This window comes from Giraffa tippelskirchi, chromosome 10 (genome assembly GCF_054371585.1).
Source record: "Giraffa tippelskirchi isolate mGirTip1 chromosome 10, T2T-mGirTip1v1.2.pri, whole genome shotgun sequence".
In the NCBI taxonomy this organism is placed as follows: Eukaryota; Metazoa; Chordata; class Mammalia; order Artiodactyla; family Giraffidae; genus Giraffa; species Giraffa tippelskirchi.
The window spans coordinates 12,094,160-12,117,744 of NC_137284.1; the positions used below are offsets into that span (position 1 = coordinate 12,094,160).

The 23,585-nt window shown below is 45.1% G+C and overlaps 1 protein-coding gene across 1 annotated transcript; it reads left to right on the forward strand.

The window, feature by feature from the left end:
- Positions 1–13,137: 13,137 nt before the first annotated feature.
- Positions 13,138–23,428, forward strand: PRPF19 (pre-mRNA processing factor 19). The gene is made up of 16 exons (XM_081536316.1): positions 13,138–13,322; positions 15,557–15,706; positions 15,904–15,980; positions 16,737–16,878; positions 16,974–17,047; positions 17,185–17,247; positions 18,114–18,155; positions 18,282–18,356; positions 18,686–18,761; positions 18,939–19,048; positions 20,050–20,205; positions 20,439–20,508; positions 20,737–20,822; positions 21,115–21,285; positions 21,408–21,513; positions 22,940–23,428. Exons 1-16 carry the CDS (start codon positions 13,304–13,306, stop codon positions 23,035–23,037), a joined length of 1,515 nt encoding a protein of 504 aa, XP_081392442.1. The 5' UTR covers positions 13,138–13,303; the 3' UTR covers positions 23,038–23,428.
- Positions 23,429–23,585: the final 157 nt, after the last annotated feature.

Below are 23,585 nucleotides of genomic sequence, written 5' to 3' on the forward strand. Positions count from 1 at the left end.
TAACCAAATTGTCCCATGGTGCCAGGAAGGCTTATCCCTAGGTCAGACAGGATTCCCTTGATATGCTACTCAGTGCATTATTAATGTCCCTGTTAATAGTAGCCATAAAAGTATCTGAACCACTCGTCTCACTAGTCTGCTGTTTCAGGAAATGATTCCCTTTTGTTGCTTCTTCCCATACCTAGAGTTACACTATTGTTGTTCAGTCGCTAAGTGGTATCTGACTTTTTGTGACCCCATGGACTGCAGCATGCCAGGCTTCTCTGTCCAGAGTTACATTATTACAATTATTTTAATTTTTTTTTAAGGTTTTTAAAATAACATTTATTTCTTAAAAGTTAACATGTGCATAATAGGAAATCAAAAAGCACAAGAAGCAAAAAACAAAGTCATTCATAATCACAAGCAGTTTACTGTTTGACATGTCCTTCTAGGTCTCATTTGTTTATTTTCACAACTAAGCATCTATTTTTTATGTAATTGAGATCATATAGTTATGTATCATGCTGTTTCACACATTATGAATATTTACCATTTCAAAGTCCCACAGCTATGAGTATTTTGATAACCAAGAATACACTACACCAACTCAATCTGGAAGGAAAAAAATGTAATCTTGCCTTTCTTGGCAACAAAAATTTCAAAGACAAAAATGGCAACAAGCCTCTAGATAAACGTATTGGCAGAGCTATGATTAAAATACTACATTCCCTTAATGTTCAATTAAAATGAGACATAAAGCAAGAGAGTACACAAAGTATAATAGTTCTAAAAGGATTCATCATCTGATCTAAACTATTAAGGTATTAGCAAGGAGGTATGTTTCTGCTGAATTATTTAACAATGCATTCCTATAGTACAGCCAGGAGATGCACACACATCAATGGTTATCATCAAAATACAAACGTGAACACATCCACATTCAGCCCTCCCTCTATACTTCCTTCCGCCCCTCAGCTGCCAACCTAAATGAACAAGTCCTGATGTACATTTCTCAGAGAAGGTGTAATTATTCCAGGTCCAAGATGCTGCCTTTTTTTAAAAATCAGTTATAACAAAGATATTGACAAATTGGTTAATTCACTAGTTCTACTTTATATATCATACATTGTCACCTCAGGACATCTAAAAAGCATAGATGTTGCAAAGTAATGAACCTTGTCCACAATAAACGTAGGTACTTCACAAAAATGCACATACAGACCTATGGTTATAACCTAAAACTGTCTTCCAGATAATGGGAGATATTAGCCAAGAGCCCTTCCCCTCACCCTTCCTCTTACTCCTCCAGCATTGCAGCGACTAAGTACCAGACTACATCTAGTTCTAAGAGGTGGATTAACATAGATACTCCCAGAAGACACAGCCCTTCCTAAAAACCAACAAAAGACATTCATTAAGGGGTTATTTTACTACCTCTACTTTTAATATACTTTGGGCATTAGGACTTGCTTGTTCTTTAATACACAGCAATATTAACTAAGATGCATAAACAGAACAATGGGTAGACAATCTGAACTTGTCTATAAAGACGGATGGGCACAGAGCCCTTCCCTCTGCACTTCCTTCCCTGTCCCCTACCCCCACCCCACCACCCAGTAAACATCAGCTTACTCTGCAAGACAACCCCACTCCCCAAATAAAACCATTCCTATTAACAGAAAAAAAAAATTATTTTAATTTTATATAGAACTATATATTTGGTCGGGGCTTCTCTGGTGGTTCAGTGGGAAATGACTCAGGAGATCCAGGTTCAATTCCTGGGTTGGGAAGATCTCCTGGAGAAGGAAATGGCAACCCACTCGAGTATTCTTGCCTGGAGAATTCCATGGACAGAGGAGTCTGGCGCACTGAGTCTATGGAGTCGCAAGGAGTCGGACACGACTTAGGGACTAAACAGCTGTATATTTGGTTGACTGTTTCAAGCTGCTTAGTCATCAAAATATTTGTCAGAATCTCAGTTGCACTTTGGGTAATATGAAAAACAACAATCTTGTAGAGTAAGCAGAATACAGGTAGTACAGTTAGTAGCATTTTTAAAAGCCTTAAGTAAGAATTTTTTAATTTATTTTGCCACACCGAGTCTTAGTTGTGGAGTGGGGGATCTTTAGTTTTGGCATACAAATTCTTAGTTGCAGCATGTGAGGTCTAGGTCCCCGACCAGGAACAAAACCCAGGTCCCCTGCATTGAAAGTGTGGAGTCTTAGCTACTGGACCACCAGGGAAGTCCCTTAAGTTAGCATTTAAACCAAGAACCTCCACTGGATGTGAGCCCTGGTCACCTGATCCATCTGTTCCATACCAATCACTATCTTTAAGGGTAATGATAAGTTGATGTTTTTCATAAGGCACTCAGCCCAATTTCCTAATGTTATTAAGCTCATTATCCTTAGTATAATTTAATTGTTCCCACCATAAGGAAGCCTTTAAATTTAAATGACTATAGCCTGGTATTAACAATATAAATCCATCCCATAATTGAGGGACGGTCTCTCCCAGTAAGCAGGAGGTTATGATTTTTGACTGAAATTTAGCTCATTGTTCTGATTGAGCTTGAGTGATTAACCTTTAAAGAAGAATTGTATTTATGGCCAGGGTCAAAGCAGGTATGACTGATTAGCCAAGTGAGGGAGTCCCATCTAGTAATATCAATAAGGGCTTGAACAGAACCATTTCTTCTAGAATAAATTTCCTAAGGGCCATCCAATCAAGCCTTGGAGTGGAAAAATCCACCAAGGTAAACCAAAAGTACTGAACATGGGTAATTGACCATAAATACAACAACTGGATTGATTTTTAAACTCTGCATAGGATTTGTGTATCCATGATAAAACCAAGAAAACACTATAAATGATCACATAGGTCAGGCCCAGCATCTTGGAATAGCTGTTCACTTCTCATGTCATGTTCTTCTCATCCTGGTGTGGGTATTGTTTTAAGGTGGTATTGAGGTCAGCAGTCCTGTCTTTAGAACAGTCTGGTACAGGGGCCATTTTTAAAGTGGGAGGAATGAATGCAGGAGTTAATTCTCTTTGATTTCACTGCACACGAGCTACGAGCTAGTTAAGAATATGATAAAAATCCTTTCATCTAGGTTGGAGACAGTTCTTTAAATGATGTCTTTTCCAGTTTGAAATCTCCTTGTTTCAGGTCATGGCACATCTGATCTTCATCCACAGATAGATTACTAGGGTAAACATCAGAAACAATTTTAGAGTGTCCTTTTAATAGTTCATTAAACCTTACAATAATGCAAATTGGTAAAAAGGAGTCATCTGGGAAGTGACTCTTAGGCAGTAAATACTAAAACTCAAAGACAACTAATAGCACTAGAACTTAATATCTACAAAGGTATATTACTGAAACATAATTTTTCTTTTGAAAACCATCCTTGTCTCTACAAAATATAGCCAGATTAAGACTAATTTGCTTGCAAAATGAGTCCACTTTCAATAAACTTAACCTGATTATATATAAGTATAATTGACCATATATGCTTAAAAATCAAAATTTTGGGGTCCCATCAAGATCATGGCAAACAGAAAGGAAAAGTGGAAACAGTGACAGGTTTTATTTTGGGGGGCTCTAAAATCACTGCAGACAGTGACTGCAGCCATGAAATTAAAAGATACTTTCTCCTTGGAAGGAAAGCTATGACCAAAATAGACAGCATATTAAAAAGCAGAGACATCACTTTGCCAACAAAGGTCTGTATAGTCAAAGCTATGGTTTTTCCAGTAGTCACGTACAGATTTGAGAGTTGGACCACAAAGAAGGCCGAGTGCCAAAGAATTGATGCTTTTGAACTGTGGTGCTGGAGAAGACTCTTGAGAGTCCTTTGGACTGCAAGGAGGTCAAACCAGTCAGTCCTAAAGGAAATCAGTCCTAAATAGTCATTAGAAGGACTGTTGCTGAAGCTGAAACTCCAATACTTTAGCCACCTGATGCAAAGAGCTGACTCATTGGAAAAGACCCAGATGCTGGGAAAAATTGAAGGCAAAAGGAGAAGAGGGTGGGAGATGATGAGATGGTTAAATAGCATCACGGACTCAGTGGACATGAGTTTGAGCAAACTTGAAGAGAGAGTGAAGAACAGGGAAGACTGGTGTGCCTCAGTCCATGGGGTCACAAAGAGTCAAACATGACTTAGCTACTGAACAACAACAAAAGCTCTTTTAAGTTGGTTTTGCTGGAACTTTTCATAAGGATTCTCAGATTTGAACTTTAAAAGGTTTCTCGAGGCCAGGAAAGTCATGCTAAGGACTTGCCATCAGATTCTGTTTGAGATATCTATAAAGGGTGAATCACACTCTTCTTGAGGGTCCAAAATGTCTTGAGGTTCTTGAACCTGCCAGGAAATGGCTTAAATTATTCACCTGATAAGGTTGCAAGGTACCAGACTATTTTTCTCAAGGAGTTAATGGCTCCATAAAGTCAGTCTTAGTTCCTTAATGCTGTCTTGTCGTATCTGAGTCTATGCACATGTCTCTCAATTATGACATTCCAGTCAAAACCTTGATAGTATAACCAATGTTTCCAATTGTGTGCTGTTGTAAGGAGAATAGGTTCTTACTGAACTTATGCACATAACCGTATTGCCATGAAAATAAGAATACTCGCTAATAGTTTCCAAATTCCGCAGGGATCAAGTAGAGAGAAAAGATAAATGTTTTCAGTTCTGCTTACAAAGATATAATTCATCAGATTGTTATAAATCACAGTTAGCTTAAGAGGAAAGGTTTCTTTATATCTGGAAAGCAAAGATTAAAAGTCAATAATATTTCAGACAAATAGCCATACTTGTTAATCTTGATACTTCATAGGTTTATGAAGCCATCAGGTTTTCCATTAGAATTCTTTTCATTTTTTACCTAGTTCAGTAGTATAATTTAAACATTTTCAGAAACCTGTACTTAGCAGAAAGCCCTTTCTCTGAGTCTTCTTGAAGACGAAGCATTTTTTCAAAGCATCAGAGCAAAATAATAATTGTCTATAGATGACAAAAGACTTTAAAGGGCATGGCTAAAGACCTGATTACAATGTAGTTGTCAAAGAAATTTAGTTATTTTTGTGACATAGAATATTAAAATAATAATTAGAATTATGACTGATAACATTTTATCAGGACACAGTCAAATTTTAGACATTTCATATAATTTCCAGAACATTTATGTTAATAACAATTACCCACAGTGGAGAAGGAAATGGCAACGCACTCCAGTATTCTTGCCTGAAGAATTCCGTGGACAGTGGAGCCTGGCAGGCTACAGTCCATGGGGTCCCAAAGAGTCAGACATGACTGAGCAACTAATACAACATACACTATAACCTAAGAAAGTTGATAGTGCTTCCCCTGTAATTTAATATACCAAATAAGCATAATTAACTTATTATCTTTCTTTGAGGTATTTTAGTACCCTCTGAAGTATCCCCAAGTTAGCTAGAGGTCAAAATAACTTCATTTAAAATTGGTTTGAGGAAGTTTGTCAAAGATATCAAAAAATTTTAGGGACTTCCCTGGTGGTTCAGTGGTTAGGAATCCACCTGTCAATTCAGGGGACATGGATTCAATCCCTCGTCTGGGAAGATTCCACGTGCCGAGGGGCAACTAAGCCCATGTGACACAACTACTGAAACCCATGCATCTAAAGCCCGTGCTTCACAATAAGAGAAGTTGCTACAATGAGAAGCCCATGCACCACAACTAGAGAGTGGCCGCCACTCACAGCAACTAGAGAAAGTCCACACGGAGTAGTGAAGACTCAGTGCAGCCAAAAATAAATAAGTAAATAATTTTTTTAAAAATTTAAAATACTTGGTCAGATAGGATCATAGGTCACTATGAAACAATATTTATTTAACCAAGTGATAATTGTTGTTGTTCAGTCATTAAGTCATGTTCAACTCTTTGCAACCCCATGGACTGCAGCACACCAGCCTTCCCTGTCCTTCACTATCTCCTGGAGCTTGCTCAAACTCATGTCCATTGAATCAGTGACGCCATCCAACCATCTCATCCTCTGTCACTCCCTTCCCCTCCTGCCCTCAATCAAATGACAACAGAATATTTCAAAGGCAAATACAAAAATTTATAACATGTTGTTTAAAAGGTAAAGAAACTTTACAATCTGCCATCAAAAGCAGATCAATATTCCAAGAAAACTTTGTCCCTCTTAACAGAGAGAGAAAACCAAATTCTAATTTTGTACCATCTTATTTTTAATAGTAAAACTCAATCAAGTTAATTCTAATCTTAGCCAGACCTGCTCCCATACAAAACTCTTTTCCTAGAATTTCTTTTCCATAACCTTCTATAACTTTCTTTTTTTATCTTCAGATTTTGTCCTATGTTGTCCCTTTTCTCTCTCTGTCTTTAACCTTTTTTAGGACAAAATTATTTCCTTTTCCCTTAACAAAATTCACTTCCATTCTTTATACTTTATTTTTCCTTTGCATACAAATATATATTTTCCTTATTAATTTTTGAAAGTTTGAATGATATATTTTAATTATAATCTTGAACCTTTAAAACCTTAATTTCTAGTAAAAGTTAAGAAGTAAGCAATTATGAACTGTTTTTAATTAGCATTCTGTACAATGACAAACTTATTAGCTATAATTTCTAAAATCATGTACTTTCTTATAGACGATGTCTCATATTAACTAATAGTCCTAAATATCATTAGTTTCTCTGTAAAAGAATCTTTATATTAACGTTTCAGTATATTATTTTATTTGTAAATGACCTAGATATTCAATAAACTTCTATCATTTAACTTAGCAAAACTCCAAAATTTCAAGTTACCAAAAATCTGCAGAAACTGTTTTTAAGTAAACATACCATAAAACATAATTATTCCTAGAGTTTACCTAAAAACTCTTATCTCATTTACACTTAATTTACTTGTAAAAATCTTACTATAGCAAGTTATTTTTCTTTCTGACAAATTTTGTAATAGAGATAATCAGATCTTATTTGACTTTTAGCAACCCTATATACAATAAGAGGATTATACATAATGCTGATTATGCCATCTCAATATTAATTAAATCAAAAGACTTAAACTTGTTTAACACCAGATATTAATGTAATACTGAATATTAGATTCATGTGAACCTGAAGTCCATTTGGGTTAGTTTCTTTTATATTTCTGAGAATTTATATAAGTGCTTAATTTCATTTAAGCCAATTATATAGAGCTCCTTTACAAATTAATTTTAGCAATACTACCCAGAGGTAGAAATATATTATATCTATAACATATACACAGACATATAGACATACACAGCCAGAGATCCCATAGCTTCACTGAAAAGCTTAGTCATTAAAAAATAAAATAAAAACTAAAAGCTTAGTCATTAATCAGTTATAACAATATAAAACACATTTGTTTATATGTAAGTTGACAGAATTAGTTATATTTACTTGCTTGAGTTTAAAAAGGCCTCTTGTCTGTTTTTTCCCCTCTGTCTCAGAAATTGGAGGTGGTGTAGAGAAGAGTTCCTGAGAGTCCTGGTAGAACATTTTATATCTCAAAGCACAAGGAGAGAAATGCAAGCTCCTCCTGGAAGGACTTTTGTTCCCCTAGGTTCAGAGTTTTGAAAAGATGTTTTATCAAATCAATTTCTTTAACTGTGCAAAAACCAGTTTGGGAATGTCAAACAACCCCATCTTGGCCATTTCAGGGTGGGGTTTCCTTGAGTTCCCAATTAAGTAAATACTTACAGAAGTATTTGTTGGCTCCTCTTTTCTTCTTTTTGGGAAACTCTATTCCCCATTTTAAAGTTGATTTGCCCAGATAAAATTACTACTGAAAACCATCTGGTGGACACATGTGCTGTTTGTGAGCTTAATTTCTCTAGGTGTCACCCTGGAGTCATTTCAGCTCTTTTACCTGCCTTGCTTTCTCCCTCCAGCAATCTAAAAACCCCCACAGTTTCTCAGAGCACTGGATGGCCAATCCTTATGTGTTCCATCTTTCAATGAGCAACTTTTCTGTGTTAATGAGTGGGTTTCCCTATGGGACTGCTGCACAGTATAAGGATTCACCTTCCCCACTGCCATAAATGTCTCAGTTGCCTGAGAAAGCTGAAACCAGCCAGAAGGAACTGTGTCCCTTATCTTTGGAGCTGAAGGATCTCATGTGGTAGCTTCACTTTAATTCCAACTAACTCTGTTAAAGTTTGGTCTTCCCTAGTGGCTCAAATGGTAAAGAATCTGCCTGCAGTGCAGGAAACCCCGGTTCGATCCCTGGGTTGGGAAGATCCCCTGGAGAAGGGCATGGCAACCGCTTCAGTATTCTTGCCTGGAGAATTCCACGGACAGAAGAGCCTGGCAGGCTACAGTTCATGGGGTTGTAAAGAGTCAGGCATGACTGAGCAGCTAACACTTTCACTTTCTGTTAGAGTTTATGAAGCTGTCAGCTTTCAACCTAATCACCCAGTCCAAACCTACACGATGTCTTTCTTTTTAAAATATAATTGTATTTATTTATTTATTATTTTTGGTTGCACTGGGTCTTTGTTGCTGCTCACAGGCTTCCTCTAGTTGCAGCAAGCGGGGCCTATTCTTCATTGTGGTGCTCAGGCTTCCCATTGTGGTAGCTTATCTTGCAAAGCATGGGCTCTAGGCACATGGGCTTCAGTAGCTGCAGCCCACAGACTCGATGGTTGTGGCCCATGGGCTTTGTTGCTCTGAAGCATGTGGAATCTTCCCAGACCAGGGACTGAACCCATGTCCCCTGCATTGGCAGGCAGATTCTTATCCACTGTACCATCAGGGAAGTCCTCCTCAGTGTGCTTCAGCTGAGATAAATTTCCCCAGTGTCTCTCAATACAGGAAATACAGGTATCTCTTCTTGAACCTAAGTTTAAGGATAACCCACTTCTCATACCAAGGAATTTAACAACCTGTGAATAAAACCCAGGACTGTCAACCGAGATGGCAGATCTGGAATTTAAGAGAAACTCACCTAATTTCATTGGGACACACCAAGGAGGTGGATGGACACAAGGAGCCCTTGCATCTGGTACCAGGGCTCTGGATCATCCTAGAGTTCAGGCAAAGGAGAGAAGTCTGCTCTGGGTCCATCTCCCAACTGTCAACTGAAAAAAGTGCACAGCATAGGAGCTATGATTTGAGTTCTATGCCTTATCTTACTGAGGACTATGCCTGGGAGACAGCCTCTCTGATAGCTCTGAGGAACTGCTGCTAAGAGGGAAGGAGAGAGGCCAGTGTATCTGTGATTTTGGCCAAAGAGTATGTACAATCTCACATACATATCAGTAGAAGGTTACTACTAGTCGTGAGGAACAGGTATCTCAGTTTGTGATTTTAGTGCTTTTCTATGTATAGGAAGACAGAAGAATTGAGGTTCATAAAAAATTTTCTTTTTATAGCTAACTATCTAAGGGCCTGTTTTGTGTACTTTTCCAAAACACAGTGTGCCTCATCCTGTTCTTTGTCCTGAATTCCTTTCAAGGAGTACTTAGGACAGTGACTAGTGGCTAATGACTTAATCCTTCCTTGTAGGACTGGATGGTAAGTGACATTCCTTGTGTACACAGACTACACATGAGTAGCAACCAGTCTGTCCCCATGTCAAATTGCTTCTTTCCTTCAGACACATTCATTTTCCTCTGGACCCTCTGCTTTGGCTAAGGGTCTGTTTCTTTCAGAACAAATTCTGATAGCATCCTCAGTCACACCTCCCAGCCTTTCTAACAGCTGCAACTTCACATTTGCTTGTGAGATCATTTCTGATTTGTAGGACTACGAATCTCATGTCACGGACTTTCCATGTGTGGGAAATGGAACTATTTTTCCCCTTATGAAAAATTAATATCTTTATAAAATTTCATTCATTTATTTGTGTATCTATTTTTGGCTGTGCTGGGTCTTTGTTGCTGCACAGGCTTTTCTCTAGTTTCAGTGAGTGAAGGCGGGGAGGGCTACTCTTCATTACAATGCACAGGCTTCTCATTGCAGTGGGTTCTCTTGTTGAGGGGCACAGACTCTAGGACACTTGGGCCCAGTTGGGCATGTGGGCTCAGTAGTTGTGGTTCCCAGGTTCTAAAGCACAGGTTCAATAGTTGTGGCACATTGGCTTAGTTGCTCCGTGGCATGTGGGATCTTCCCGGACCAGGGATCAAATCCATATCTCCTGCATTGGCAGGCAGATTCTTTACCACTGAGCCACCAGAGAAGTCCTCCCTTCTTCTTCTTCTTTCTTTAAAAAAATATTTATTTGGTTGCATTGGGTCTTAATTGTAGCACCTGGGTTCTTCTGTCTTCCTTGTGGCATGCAGGATCTTTAATTGCAACATGTGGGATCTAGTTTCCCAACCAGGGGTCAAATCTGGACCCCCTGTACCGGGAGCACAGAGTCCTAGCCACTGGACCACCAGGGAAGTCCCAAGTTAACTTCTTTTCAACTCTCTTTTCCATTTGAGTGGAGGGACACTCTTAGACAGTTCAAGGCTCTTCCCACCCTTGTTCTACAGTTTGTATACTCCTTTTGGAAAATTAACAGGGTGAAGGGGGAGAATCCACCTAATCCTTAGTTGTTTGAGGTGCACTGTTCTGCTTAATCCTTTGTCAGTTGTCCACATGTTGTAACTTAATCTACCTGGGAAATGGAGCTTCTGGGTTATTGACCTATGTGTACTCTTGCTTCTCAAGCAGCAGTGGCAGTCTTGGCCTAAGGGAGCAGGGCATAGAGTTCCAGTCTCAAGAACCCACTGACAGTTATCTTATAGCCATTCCTCCCGCCTCTTTCCTTCCCAACCTTAGGTAATCTTTATCTCCTTTGTGCAGAGATTGAGACTGGGAGGAGTGAGGAGGAAACTGAGATCGAATTCTCACCTCTAATAGTTACTCCAAAATCAGTTGCCTTGGATCCTTTCTATTTCGTGAGGGCCTGGCTTTTGAACTCAAAAGCCTGGAAACAACTCCCTGTTTCCTCCATTCTTCTGTCACAGCTGTAAGCTCCCTACCATAGGGACACAGGCTTCCCTGGTGGCTCAGCTGATAAAGAATCCGCCTGCAACGAGGAGACCTGGGTTCGATCCCTGGGTTAGGAAGATCCCCTGGAGAAGATAATGGCTACCCACTCCAGTATTCTGGCCTGGAGAATGCCATAGATGGTATAGTCCATTGGGTCACGTAAGAGTCGGACATGAGTGAGCGACTTTCACTTTCATAGGGACACGTCTCGTTTTGCTCAGAGTGCTATCCCCAATGTCAAGTATAATGTCTGACTGGCACATAGTGGGTACTCAGTAAAGATCGGGCTTCCCAGGTGGCGCTAGTGGTAAAGAACCTTCCTGCCAGTACAGGAGAGGTAAAAGATCCAGGTTCGATGCCTGGGTTGGGAAGACCCCCTGGAGGAGGGCATGGCAACCCACTCCAGTATTCTTGCCTGGAGAATCCCAAGTACAGAGGAGCCCAGCAGGCTATAGTCAGTCCATAGGGTCACACAGAGGCGGTCACGAATAAAGTTACTTAGTATAAAGATTTGTCCAAAAAGTGAATGACTGGGTCTTGCTGCCTCCTTCTGCAACCCATCCGGTAAATGTCTTCCAGAGGAATCTGCTGGAAATGTGGTTATGATGCTATAGGTTATCTGCTGTTCATCTGTTGATCCAATCAAGTCTAACCACCTCTGGTTCAAGTTCCCCTCTAAACAGATCGATTTTATTTCCTACCACATACAAATACTTAAGATGCCTGGCTTGTCAGGCAGCCTGTCATTCAACCAACAATAGTTACGACATTCCTGCTATGTATCAGGCACTGTGCTAGACCCTGAGAAACAGCAGTGACCAGAACAATCATGGTTCCTGCCATTACAGACTTTACAGTCTAGCAGAGAACCCAGACAGCAAACAGATACTTGCACATAATTAAATGATTATAGTGGGACTTCCCTGGTGGTCCAGTGGTTGAGTCCACCTGCCAATACAGGGGACATGGGTTCAATCCTGGGTTCCTGAAGATCCCACCTGCCAAGGGGCAACTAAGTCTGTGCTCTGCAACTAGAGAAGCCACTGTAATGAGAGCCCACACACCATAACAAAGAGTAACCCCTGCTTACTGCAACTAGAGAAAGCCCTCTCACATCAATGAAGACCCAGTGCAACCAAAAATAAATAATAAATTCTTTGAAATAAATTATTATAGTTATCCAGAGTGACTCAGAAGAAAATTACAGGGTGCCGTGGGGACTAAAATTCAGTCAGGGGTCAAGAAAAGGGACTCCAGGGGAAGTGCTATTTAGCATGAGATTGGGTTTACTTTGGAGGGTATGGGAGGAGGGGAGAAGCAGGGCAGGGATTGAGGAAAGTGTTCCAGGTGAAGGATCTGGAACCAGTCAGAGTGGGTGAGTTTGAGGACTTGAAAGGCCAGTGTGTCCAAGAAGCAGATGACTTGGCCAAAATCAGAGTAAATTGGTAGTAGGGTCAAGACCAGAAGAGTTTCTTAGCCAGTGTTAGCTTCTCTACCCATCTGTATCTTCGTCTTCACTGGGTCTTCCAAAGCTAGTCCTCTGAGAAACACTTGCCAGAGAAACACATGGGGCATGAACTGAAAATGCAGACTTTCTAAATTAGACCCCAGAAAAATGCATTTTAAAAAGTTCCTTAAGAAATTCTTACAGAAACCAACATAACATTGTAAAGCAATTATCCTCCAATTAAAATTAAAATTTTGAAAGTAGGATAAAAAATTATGGAGTACTCAAAAATAAACAAAAATATGGAAAACTATTATGGACAATAATATACAACTATACTGAAAAAGATATTACAGAAGACCTGAGTAAATCAAAGCATACCATGCTCACGAAATAAAAGACTAATAGCATTAAAAAAAAAAATTCTCTCATACTCCAATATTTGCAAGACGGTCGTTCCACCGCCCCGGGCTCAAAAGAGTATAGCTAAATTGATTGGCTTTAAGGTCCCAGTGCATTAAGGGAAATGTAGTTTCGAATCTCCTCTCCCAGCCATTGGAGCTTTACGAAACTAGCCGAGAGGGCCCGGAAATAGCCGAGTATTTCCTGGCGCGCCCTTTCCTGCCTGATTGCATTATGGGAAAGGACAGTTTCCGTTAAATTTTGGAGGCTGAGGCGCGCGACTGGCCACACTCCCACGTGAAGCCCTTCGAGAGCATCGCTCCGCGGGGCAGCTCCCTGCTCTCAGCGGAGCGTCTGGAAGCAGCGAGGAAACTGGAAGTGTCCCGCGGGGGCCCAGAAGCTGATCCCGGAGCCCAGTGTGAGGAACCTCGGAGTGCAGCGAGGGCGCCATGTCTCTGATCTGCTCTAGTGAGTATCGGCTGCGGCCGCTCGCGGGGCGCAGGAGGCCGGAGAGCCGAGCGTGAGGATCTGCGCGCCTCTGCGGCGCCGGGGTCGGGGCTGGACCTGAAAAACGGGGCTCCGGGGAGGCCGGGCGGCGGCCTGTCAGCCCGGGGGGTCTTTCTCCTCCAGCGTGAGGTCAGTTTGCATAGCGCTTCATAGTTTACATAACGTATCCAATGCATTGTCGCAGGCTGCACAGAGGCAACCCACCTCGTTTGCGCAGTGGATCTGAGGCTTGGATAGCGGGGAGCTCGGTGGTGCAGGGGAAGGAGCTCTGCTGTAGGAATCAGGAAGCCAGAGGGCTTGTGCAGGATCCGCCTCCAGTTGGCTTTGTGATCTATCGCCGGGATGCGGTGCTCAGTTTGCCCAACTGCAAAAATAATGGCCTTGGCACTGGATGTGTTGTCTGAGGCCCCGCTTGGGTAGGCAGAGCTTCTGCAGTTTGCGAATGTCGCACAGTGAGTTGGAGGCGGTGACAGGCCTGGGAGCCAGAGCAGCCTCACCCTTTAGGGCTGATGAAAACAGCTGCACATTTGGAAAAGCCTCTGTTGGTTTACAGCACGCTTGCAAGACTGCAAAGTCGTTATTCCCCACAGGAATTCTCCAAAGCAGAAGTAAAGATCCGGTTTTACAGATAAGGATGTAAGGTTCAAGGAGAAATGTGGCTTTTGTAAAACAGAGTACAGCTAGTTAGTGGCAGAGCTGTGTGAAGGAGCCAGGTTCTCTGACCCTGAATCCATGCTTTTTTCAAATGCCTTGTCCTGTGTTTCCTTTGGATGTGTATTGAGGCGAGTGGGTGTTTTGCATTCTGGTTGTTCATCAGGTTATTAGTTTCTCATCCTTTTCTCTCTCGGCTTCCTAACTCTCAAGCCCTTGACTCTTCTCAGAACTTCCCCATAAACCCAAAACAAAGGAGAGAAAGAGTGAAGGGAAATGTTACTAGAAAAAGAGTCCTTAAGCGTTAAAGAAATGACAGTGTGCAGAGTATTTTCACATTCATTATTTCAGTCCTGAGGAAGGTCTTTTCAGTATCTGTCAGGTCCATGTCATTCGTGCTTTGTTACATGTTTACTGAGCATTTGCCAAACATCTGCATTGTACTGGAAGTCAGAGAGCAGCTACAATCCCGATCCTCAGGGGTGTAAACAGATACTTCTGTTGGGGCGTGGTGAAGATGATTTCATCAATGGAAAGTGTTTACAGTGGAGCTTGGCACCTAGTAAACACCATGTAAATACTTTATCATAGCACTTGTCACATTGCTTTGTAATTTGTCTGAGAAACCATCTAGGCCCTAGTCTGAGACTTGAATGGCTTTGTGTGTATCTCCCTGTCCTGCGTATAATGGGTGCCTAAGCATTTTTCTTTTTTTTTTAAATTAGTTTATTTATCTATTTTTTAACTTTACAATATTGTATTTGTTTTGCCATACATTGACATGAATCCACCGTGGGTGTACATGTTTTCCCCTTCCAGAACCCCCTTCCCACCTCCCTCCCCATCCCATCCCTCTGGGTCATCCCGGTGCACCAGCCCCGAGCACCCTGTATCATGCATTGAACCTGGACTGGCGATTCGTTTCACATAGATAATTTACATGCTTCAGTGCCATTCTCCCATATCATCTGGCCCTCGCCCTCTCCCATAGAGTCCATAATACTGTTCTGTTTATCTGTGTCTCTTTTGATGTCTCGCATACAGGGTTATCTTTACCAATTAACTAAATACTGTATATATGTGTTAGTATACTGTATTGGTGTTTTTCTTTCTGGCTTATTTCACTCTGTATAATAGGCTCCAGTTTCATCCACCTCATTAGAACTGATTCGAATGTATTCTTTTTAATGGCTGAGTAATATTCCATTGTGTGTATGTACCACAGCTTCTTTATCCATTCGTCTGCTGATGGGCAAAAATGAGATGGGCAGGGATTATTGATTGCTCCCTAGGTGCCTAGCATTTAGTAGTCGTGCAGCAATTATTTGTTGACGACCTGACTGTCGGAGACTGATAGAGAAGCTAGTTAAGTGGCTGGAAAGCATTGTGGGTACAGTCCAAAACTGGGTTGGTGTCCTGTCTTGATTCCTGTTAGCTGAGTGTAGGGAGGCAAGGTCTTGTGGAGGCCAGCCGAAGGTGAAGCGTCCCCTTGGCCCAGGGTCCCTGTCACCACCCCAGGCTCACCGCCTGCATTTTCTCCGCAGTCTCCAATGAAGTGCCGGAACACCCCTGTGTGTCCCCCGTCTCTAATCATGTGTATGAGCGGCGGCTCATTGAGAAGTATATTGCAGAGAATGGCACAGATCCCATCAACAACCAGCCTCTGTCCGAGGAGCAGCTCATTGATATCAAAGGTGCCTGCTGGCCAGCCTCAGTCCAGGGCTGTCCTAGCCTAGAGCCTGGGAAGGTGGGAAGGGTGGCGGGTGCACAGCACGTGGGAGTCGGGGGAGGAGACAGTGGTCTGTTAGTGCTGGCTGAAGGGGAAAGCGTGTGGGAGGGCCAGCACGCCCTAGGTCATGGGTTTTCACACCCACTTTGTCTCTCTTGGCAGTTGCTCACCCAATCCGGCCCAAGCCTCCCTCAGCCACCAGCATCCCAGCCATTCTGAAAGCCTTGCAGGACGAGTGGGTGAGTCCCTGGAAGAGAATTGATATTTTCCCCACTTGAAAAGAGGGGATCACTGGACTAGGACATGGGTGGGGATGGGGGAGATGGAGCCTTATTTTCTGTTTTGAGGGGAGGGTGAGAGCAGAGGAGGAGCCTGGTTGTTAATGTCACACAGATCTGGGCTCCATCCTGTGCTCTGTTGCTCGCCATGTCACTTGGCAAGTATCCAAGTCCTGGTTTCCTAACCGTATTGCATGGGTTAGTACCTGTCTCGGGGTTTTCAGAGAATCAGAGTAAGATTAGAGTATAAGCTTCATGATGTCAGGGGCTTGTTTTACTCATCGTTAGAGCCCCAGCAGTGAGAACCAGGTACACAGTAGGTGCTCTAAATATGAATGAGTCAAGGACTGCATCTTGAGGACTGTCTGGCTCAGTGCCTGACACAATGAGAGCAATCAATAAACAGCAGCTGCAGTGTTTTTATTCCTTTCTGGTGAGGTGACGACATGACGCCGGAGATGTGCCGGTAAATTAGAGAAGACGAGTGGGAAGAGCTGGCTCCCGTTCCTGTCTGTGTGCCCAGGGTTTGGCACGGTGAGGCGTTTGGGAGCGTCTGCTTACAAGTTCAGGGTCGCTCAGATCTTCTTTGGGTCACTGATACGGTCTAGGCCGCGGGGTTGGCCTAGGATAAGAGCGTCCTCTTATCAAGGGCTGACTCCTCTGCTGGGTGCTCCCCACGCTTCCCCGCCCCCTCACTGTGGCGTCTCCCTCTCCCAGGACGCGGTCATGCTCCACAGCTTCACCCTGCGCCAGCAGCTGCAGACCACTCGCCAGGAGCTGTCCCACGCTCTGTACCAGCATGACGCCGCCTGCCGTGTCATTGCCCGTCTCACCAAGGAAGTAACTGCTGCCCGAGAAGGTACAGCCTCCGGCCTGCCATCCCCCACTCTGTGCTCCACTCCGGGGCAGGCCTGTTTTGTACTAGCGCATTCCTAATATTGTCTTCTCTCTCAGCTCTGGCGACCCTGAAACCTCAGGCCGGTCTCATTGTGCCCCAGGCTGTGCCAAGCTCCCAGCCAAGTGTTGTGGTGAGTGTCCGCTCTGCCCCTCCAGCAGTGGAGTGTGCGAGGTGGCCCATGCGGCCTCCTCTGCAAGGGAGGAGGAGGGCATTCCGTGCTCCTCTGGCATTCCATGCTCCTCTCACCTTCCTCCGTGTTCTCTTCAGGGTGCAGGCGAGCCAATGGACTTGGGTGAACTGGTGGGAATGACTCCTGAGATTATTCAGAAGGTACGTCATGCTCTCGCTTGGTGGAAAGCTGATGGACTCTCCCTTTCACTATCTGCCTGGAGTCTGATATTAGTAAAAACTCCATCCATTTGGAGATGGAGTGGAGTCGTACAGAGCACACACTCAACCAGGCAGCCTGGCTTTGTGTTTTGATGTCCCCAGTTATCAGCTTTATGACCTTGGGCTGACTTAACTAATCCTATGTGTAATTTCCCTTGCTACTAAAGTAAGGATGATAGTACCTCCTCTGTGGACTTGTGGGAATTTTAAAGATTTTAATTGTTAAGTACAATTTGTTGTACCTATTAGGGTTCTTTGCAGATATTAAAGCATTGTGTTACATGTTTTCATTTTTTCTTTTCTGAAGGAGACAGGATAGGAATTACCACTTTGATTTTATAGATGAAGAATCTGTAGATTCAGAGTCAAAAGCACAGCTCACAAGAGGCAGAGCTGGCCCCTGATTCTGTGTCCTGTGCTCTGTGACTCAGGGGATCCTCCTTAGTACCAGTTGATAGTTTGTGTCTTTTCCAAGCCGTGTAGCTTGTCAGCATCTCAGCTCCCCCCTTAGTGGCACAGGCATGGTCTGGGAGCCCTGCCAGCTATTGCCTCTGTGGCCCTGGGCAAGTGACTTCATTGCTCTGAGGCTCAGTTTCCTCCTCTGAGAAATAAAGTCATCAACACCCACCTCGTAAGGGTGGAGTGAAAGTGAAAAGAGGTAATGCACGGAAGCCTTTAGCACAGAGCCTGGCGGATGATGAGTTCTTGGTGATGGCTTGTGAAAGCGTAGATGTGACCAGCATTCACTGTGCTTTTTTCTGGCAAATTAATTTGTCTCACATTGAGCTTATTCCCCTCTCCCCCAGCTTCAAGACAAGGCCACCGTGCTGACCACAGAGCGGAAGAAGGTGAGTCCTCCCAGGGCCAGGGCCCAGAGCTGACCTGGAGGAGCTGGTGGTTCCCTTAGGAGGAGAGGGGACGGCCAATTAATTCCTGCACCCACTAACTTCTTGGGGGATTTTTCTTTTTCTCAGAGAGGGAAGACTGTGCCTGAGGAGCTGGTGAAGCCAGAAGAGCTCAGCAAATACCGGCAGGTGGCATCACATGTGGTGAGTGGCTCGGTCCCACAGACTTGGGAGACAGGGTCTTCCGGTCTATTTCCAGGGTGGGGCAGGCCAGCATGGAGCATTGTCCAGGGCCTTTGGCCCCCTCTGTTTCTCACCTTGGCTGCTGAGTTGTCAGGGTTTCTCCTCCTGCCGGCTGTGGCTTTCCCCATCATCACTGAGGGAGTTGCTGCATCTGGGCAGAAAGCCAAGCACAGTGGACAAGGAACAGAAGTCACTCCTGTTCCCCGGGGCCAGAGCTAGAGCCGTTGAGGGGCTTTGTGGCCTGCCTTGATTCAGCCATGACTGGGTTTGATGTGGCTTCTTCTGCACAGGGGCTGCACAGTGCTAGCATTCCCGGGATCCTCGCCCTGGACCTCTGCCCCTCCGACACCAACAAGATCCTCACTGGTAAGAGCGGGCCCAGCCTGGCATGCCGAGAGGGGAGTAGGGGAAGGGTGGGAGGAGGACAGCAAAGAAGGTGCCCACTCATGTCCTCTGTGTGGGTGGGTCTGGGGTCAAAAGAACCTTCGGCAGAGGGGCCTGGGGGCCTGGCTCATTTTTGGACCTCATTCTGGTCCCCTCCAGGTGGGGCGGATAAGAACGTCGTCGTCTTCGACAAGAGTTCTGAGCAGATTCTGGCCACCCTCAAGGGCCATACCAAGAAGGTCACCAGCGTGGTCTTCCACCCTTCCCAGGTAAGTGCTCCCCTGGCACCCTCAGCCCTCATTCCTCAGCCCTGTTTCCGTGGTGTAAGGTCCCGGAACCAGGCCCCCGCCCCCATTGCCTCCTCAGTGAAGTGACACGGGCCCGAGAGTGCCAGCTCCTCAGCACTGGCAGTTCAGGGCCAGGTTTGGGGTCATGGGGTTGCCCACTACTCTGTCAGGACTCCTGAAACAGTGGCCTTTAAACCAGGGAAGAAAAGAAACAGATAGTTGGAAAAGCATATTGAAAAGTTTTATGTTAGGGAAGGAAGAATCTCTACACTACTTTAAAATGCAAACTGCAGAGCACAAAGTTCAACAAAATTCTGCCCCATGTGTCTGAGGGGGATGGATAGGTCCAGATTCCCACAGTCCTCCAGGCCGGGGGTGGAAACTTAATGCTAAGCGTGTTAGTATGTTATTTCTCTTATGCAGTTGTGTTGGTGGAAGATGGTAGTTGGTTTTACCTTACAGGTTTTAACGTCCTAACGAACCAAAATAATAGGTTGGTGACACTATGTGAGTTCTCCCCGTCACCAGTTTTTCTGAGAATTAACTTGCCCCTGAAATCCTTAAGTGTGGGATGCTTAGGACATGCCTTCACAACCCCTTTCAGGTCAGGTACTGCTCAGACTTCTGCTGCTCTAGACAGGAGACATTAACTACATGTGGCTATTTAAATAAAATGGAATTAAACATTCAGTTCCTGAATCGTGTTAGGTGTCTATCTGTCTGGTCCCGGGAAAGGGATGGACGGTTTCCCTCTGGTTCACTAATCCTTTTTACCATTAGATGGCAGGGCCTTCTCCACTTGGCCAAATGCTGTTTAATTTTCCATCCTAATAGCATTTATCCTTTGGCCCACTCAAGCATTGTTGGGTGGATGGAAGCTTCCAGGCCCAGCAGGGCTGTGGCCTTCCCCAGTCCCCGTTTGCAAGATGGTTGTGGTCTATCTCTTCTGTCTCTGATAATCTACCTCTTTGCTCTCCTTTTAGGAGCTGGTGTTTTCTGCCTCCCCCGATGCTACTATCAGGATTTGGTCGGTTCCGAACGCCTCTTGCGTACAGGTTGTTCGTGCCCACGAGAGCGCTGTGACAGGCCTCAGCCTCCACGCCACTGGTGACTATCTCCTGAGCTCCTCTGATGACCAGGTATCATCCCAGCCAGGCCCCAAAGAGGCCTCTTGGTCCCCAAACTCAAGCATCCTGGGAGGAGGGAACATCTTACCCAACTGGATCCCCAGAACCCAGAGAGAGTATTTCCTCTCTACAGAGAGGGGATGGCCTTGCCAAGGTCTGCCTGACCAGGGTCCCTGCCCTCCTGAGGGGCCATCAGAACCTGGGGACCCACTGTCTTACCGGCTCCGTTGTCTCTGTGTTTTCAGTACTGGGCCTTCTCTGACATCCAGACAGGACGTGTGCTCACCAAGGTGACCGATGAGACCTCTGGCTGCTGTAAGTTGTCTCCTAAGTGCTGGGCTCTTCATTTGCTGTATATTTTTTACTTTAATATTTTATTTAGTTGTTGCTCATTTGTTCTAAAAAGTACATGCTGCCAGTGCTTGCTGAGTGCCGGGCACAGTGCTGGCCCAGTGAGCAGGAGGAACAGTGAGGAGCCTACCTTTGCTGTGCTTAGTATCATGAGGGTGGGCTCTGACCACCCATCCGTCTCCCCCCACACAGCTCTCACCTGTGCTCAGTTCCACCCCGATGGACTCATTTTCGGGACAGGAACCATGGATTCTCAGATAAAGATCTGGGACTTGAAGGTAGGACATGGCCATCCCTGTCTACAGCCCAGGGTTGGAGTCTTGTCCTTATGTGGTGTGATGAAGTGCTTATGGCACCTGGCCCCGGGGTGTCCCGAGAGTGGGGAGACAGGGGCTGTGTGGGACACAGTAGGTGTGGTCTGGGGGCCCTGGGCTGGCCGTCCACCCCTGCTGTTCCTGCTGGTTGTCCTCCCTGAGGGTGGAAGGCATCTCAGGAGTGGGAGTTGTCTGAGCTCCATTTTCTCCCTCCTGACCAGTGGGTGACATTTTACTCCCTGCTCCCCAACCGCAGGAGCGCACCAATGTGGCCAACTTCCCCGGCCACTCAGGCCCCATCACCAGCATTGCCTTCTCGGAGAATGGCTACTACCTGGCTACAGCGGCCGACGACTCCTCTGTTAAACTCTGGGATCTGCGCAAACTTAAGAACTTTAAGACACTGCAACTGGATAACAACTTTGAGGTACACCCCTTTCTCTGTCACTGCTCTCCTCGTCAATGAATTACTCTAAACTGCCTCTGTTTTTCCCAAATTGTCCATAGTTTCTGCTTCCTCTCATGTGACTTCTTTCCTGATTCCGGCAGGTGAAGTCACTGATCTTTGACCAGAGTGGTACTTACCTGGCCCTTGGGGGCACGGATGTCCAGATCTACATCTGCAAACAGTGGACGGAGATTCTTCACTTTACAGGTAGAGGCTTGCCCTAGGATCCTGAAGTCTCTGGGTGCTCTGGCCCAGAAGAAAGTGGGGAAAATCTCACTGGGTTAGGGGTTTCTAGTGGCAAGCATGCATTTGCCAAGGCCACTTTTACTCACTCTCTGAGGCAGTAGAGTTTAGTGGCTAAGACAAGGAATTCAGGAGTCAGACTGCTTGACTTTAAACGCTACTTCTGCCACTTGAAGCTTTGTGACACTGGGCAAGCTATTAACTTTTCTAGAGAATAATAGTACAGTTGATTCTCCACAGACTCAACCAACTGTGGATCAAAAATATTTGTGGGGGAAAAAAGTCCAGAAAGTTCCAAAAAGCAAAACTCGAATTGCCTACATGCTGGCACCTATTCATGTAGCATTTAAATTATTTTTAAAACTATTTGCATAGAATTCGTGTTGTGTTAGGAATTATAAGTTATTTAGAGATGACTTAAAGTATACAGGAGAATGTACGTACATTATATGCAAATACCACCTCAACAAAGTTGGCACCTCCTAATAGTTGTGTGGCCTCCAGTACGTGACTTTACCTTTTGGAGCTGTAGTTTCTTCATCTTTAAACGGGTGTACTGACACTGCTCTGCTTATTGTGCCGGCTGGTGCCCTGGAGGTGGCCTGCATGGGAACAGGGTGCCTCTTGCATCCTCAGAAACTGAAGGAATGGCAGCTGCTGCCATCTTTATTAATGAAGGTCTTGTTCTCATTAGCGGATGGTGGGTGGGGCACAAGCACCTTCTCCCACCCCGGATTCTACTCAGTGTGTGAGTCTCAGAGGTGGCCAGGCCTCACGGTCTGGCCCATGGGTTTTCACCTTCCCTGGGCCCTGGTACCTTGATTTGGAGCAGAGTCATTGGAGTGGCGGGCTGGAAGCACAGGGCGGCTTTAGAGTGGGGAGCTGGTGGGCCAGCTGTGATCCTGGGAATTTGCCCTGTTGTCCGTCCATGAACTACCTGAGCCTAGTGAGGAAGGTTGCCTGGCATCTTCTGCCCCAGCCCCAGCCCTGCCCTGTGCTAGGAGCCCAGCTTTCCCTGTGAGCTAGAATAAGCTGATAAAACTGTTCCAGTTACACACAGGGACTTAGAACTAAATACCAACAAGTCCAGCTTCCTGTCAGTTCTCAGACTTGGACTGAGCCGAGCAGAGCCGATTTGCAGCTGCCCCCAAAAGCTTAGGTGGCTGGGGACTGGTGTTCCTGTGTTCACTCAGCCCAGCCACACACAGTGCCTGCCGCTGGCCAGCCCCAGGGAGGCTCTGGAGCTCGGTGCCGTGTGGGTCACACTAGAGCTGTAGCCTCGGGGGTTTACATACAGGTCACAGGGACGGGTGGGGAGCATGTCATCAGGGGTCAATGCTGAGACCCCAAGGAAGAAAAGCCTCCTCACCGTTGTCTTGTCTCTCCACAGAGCACAGTGGCCTGACCACGGGGGTGGCCTTCGGGCACCACGCCAAGTTCATTGCTTCCACGGGAATGGACCGGAGCCTCAAATTCTACAGCCTGTAGGCCGCAGCTCTCCGGACCGGAGTGGGGCCTCGTCTCAGTAGTGGGATAGCGTTAGGGGCGGGGGTGGGGGCAGGGGAGAAGAGACTGCTGGGGGTTGGGGGGTGGATGGGGCGGGACATTCGCATCATTTCACTCTGGTCCCGGTGGTGGCCTGAGAGCCGCAGTGGCATGGACCACCCTCATCCGTCACCCTCGGAGGGCTCCGGGTCGGCCCCAGGGCCTCTGCTCGGGGAGCTGATGGAGTTGATGGCTGTTCCACACCCACCGTGTTCCAGTTGCTGTGAGTCGGGGAGAGGCTGAGCCAAGGGAACTGTGAAGGGGCTGGGCTGAGGGCTCAGGCAGGTTTTTGTAAGCAGCGCTCTAGTTTCATTAAAAAAAAGAAAACAACAAACATAGCCGCCTTCCTGTGTCTGTTTGTAGCGGGGAGAATCAAGGGGAGGGAGCAACAAATAGGACTTCGGCCACCAGGATGCCCATCGTTCTGTTGTTTCTTTAATTGGACAAAAAATCAAAAATAATCTGCAAGCCATTTGCCAGAACGACTCTTC

Excerpts from the sequence above, each read along its gene's own strand:
- PRPF19 (XM_081536316.1), top strand. Across the intron at positions 18,357-18,685 it reads GGCAGGTGGCATCACATGTG|GGGCTGCACAGTGCTAGCAT; the intron begins GTGAGTGGCTCG and ends TCTTCTGCACAG. Across the intron at positions 20,509-20,736 it reads CGATGAGACCTCTGGCTGCT|CTCTCACCTGTGCTCAGTTC; the intron begins GTAAGTTGTCTC and ends CCCCCCACACAG.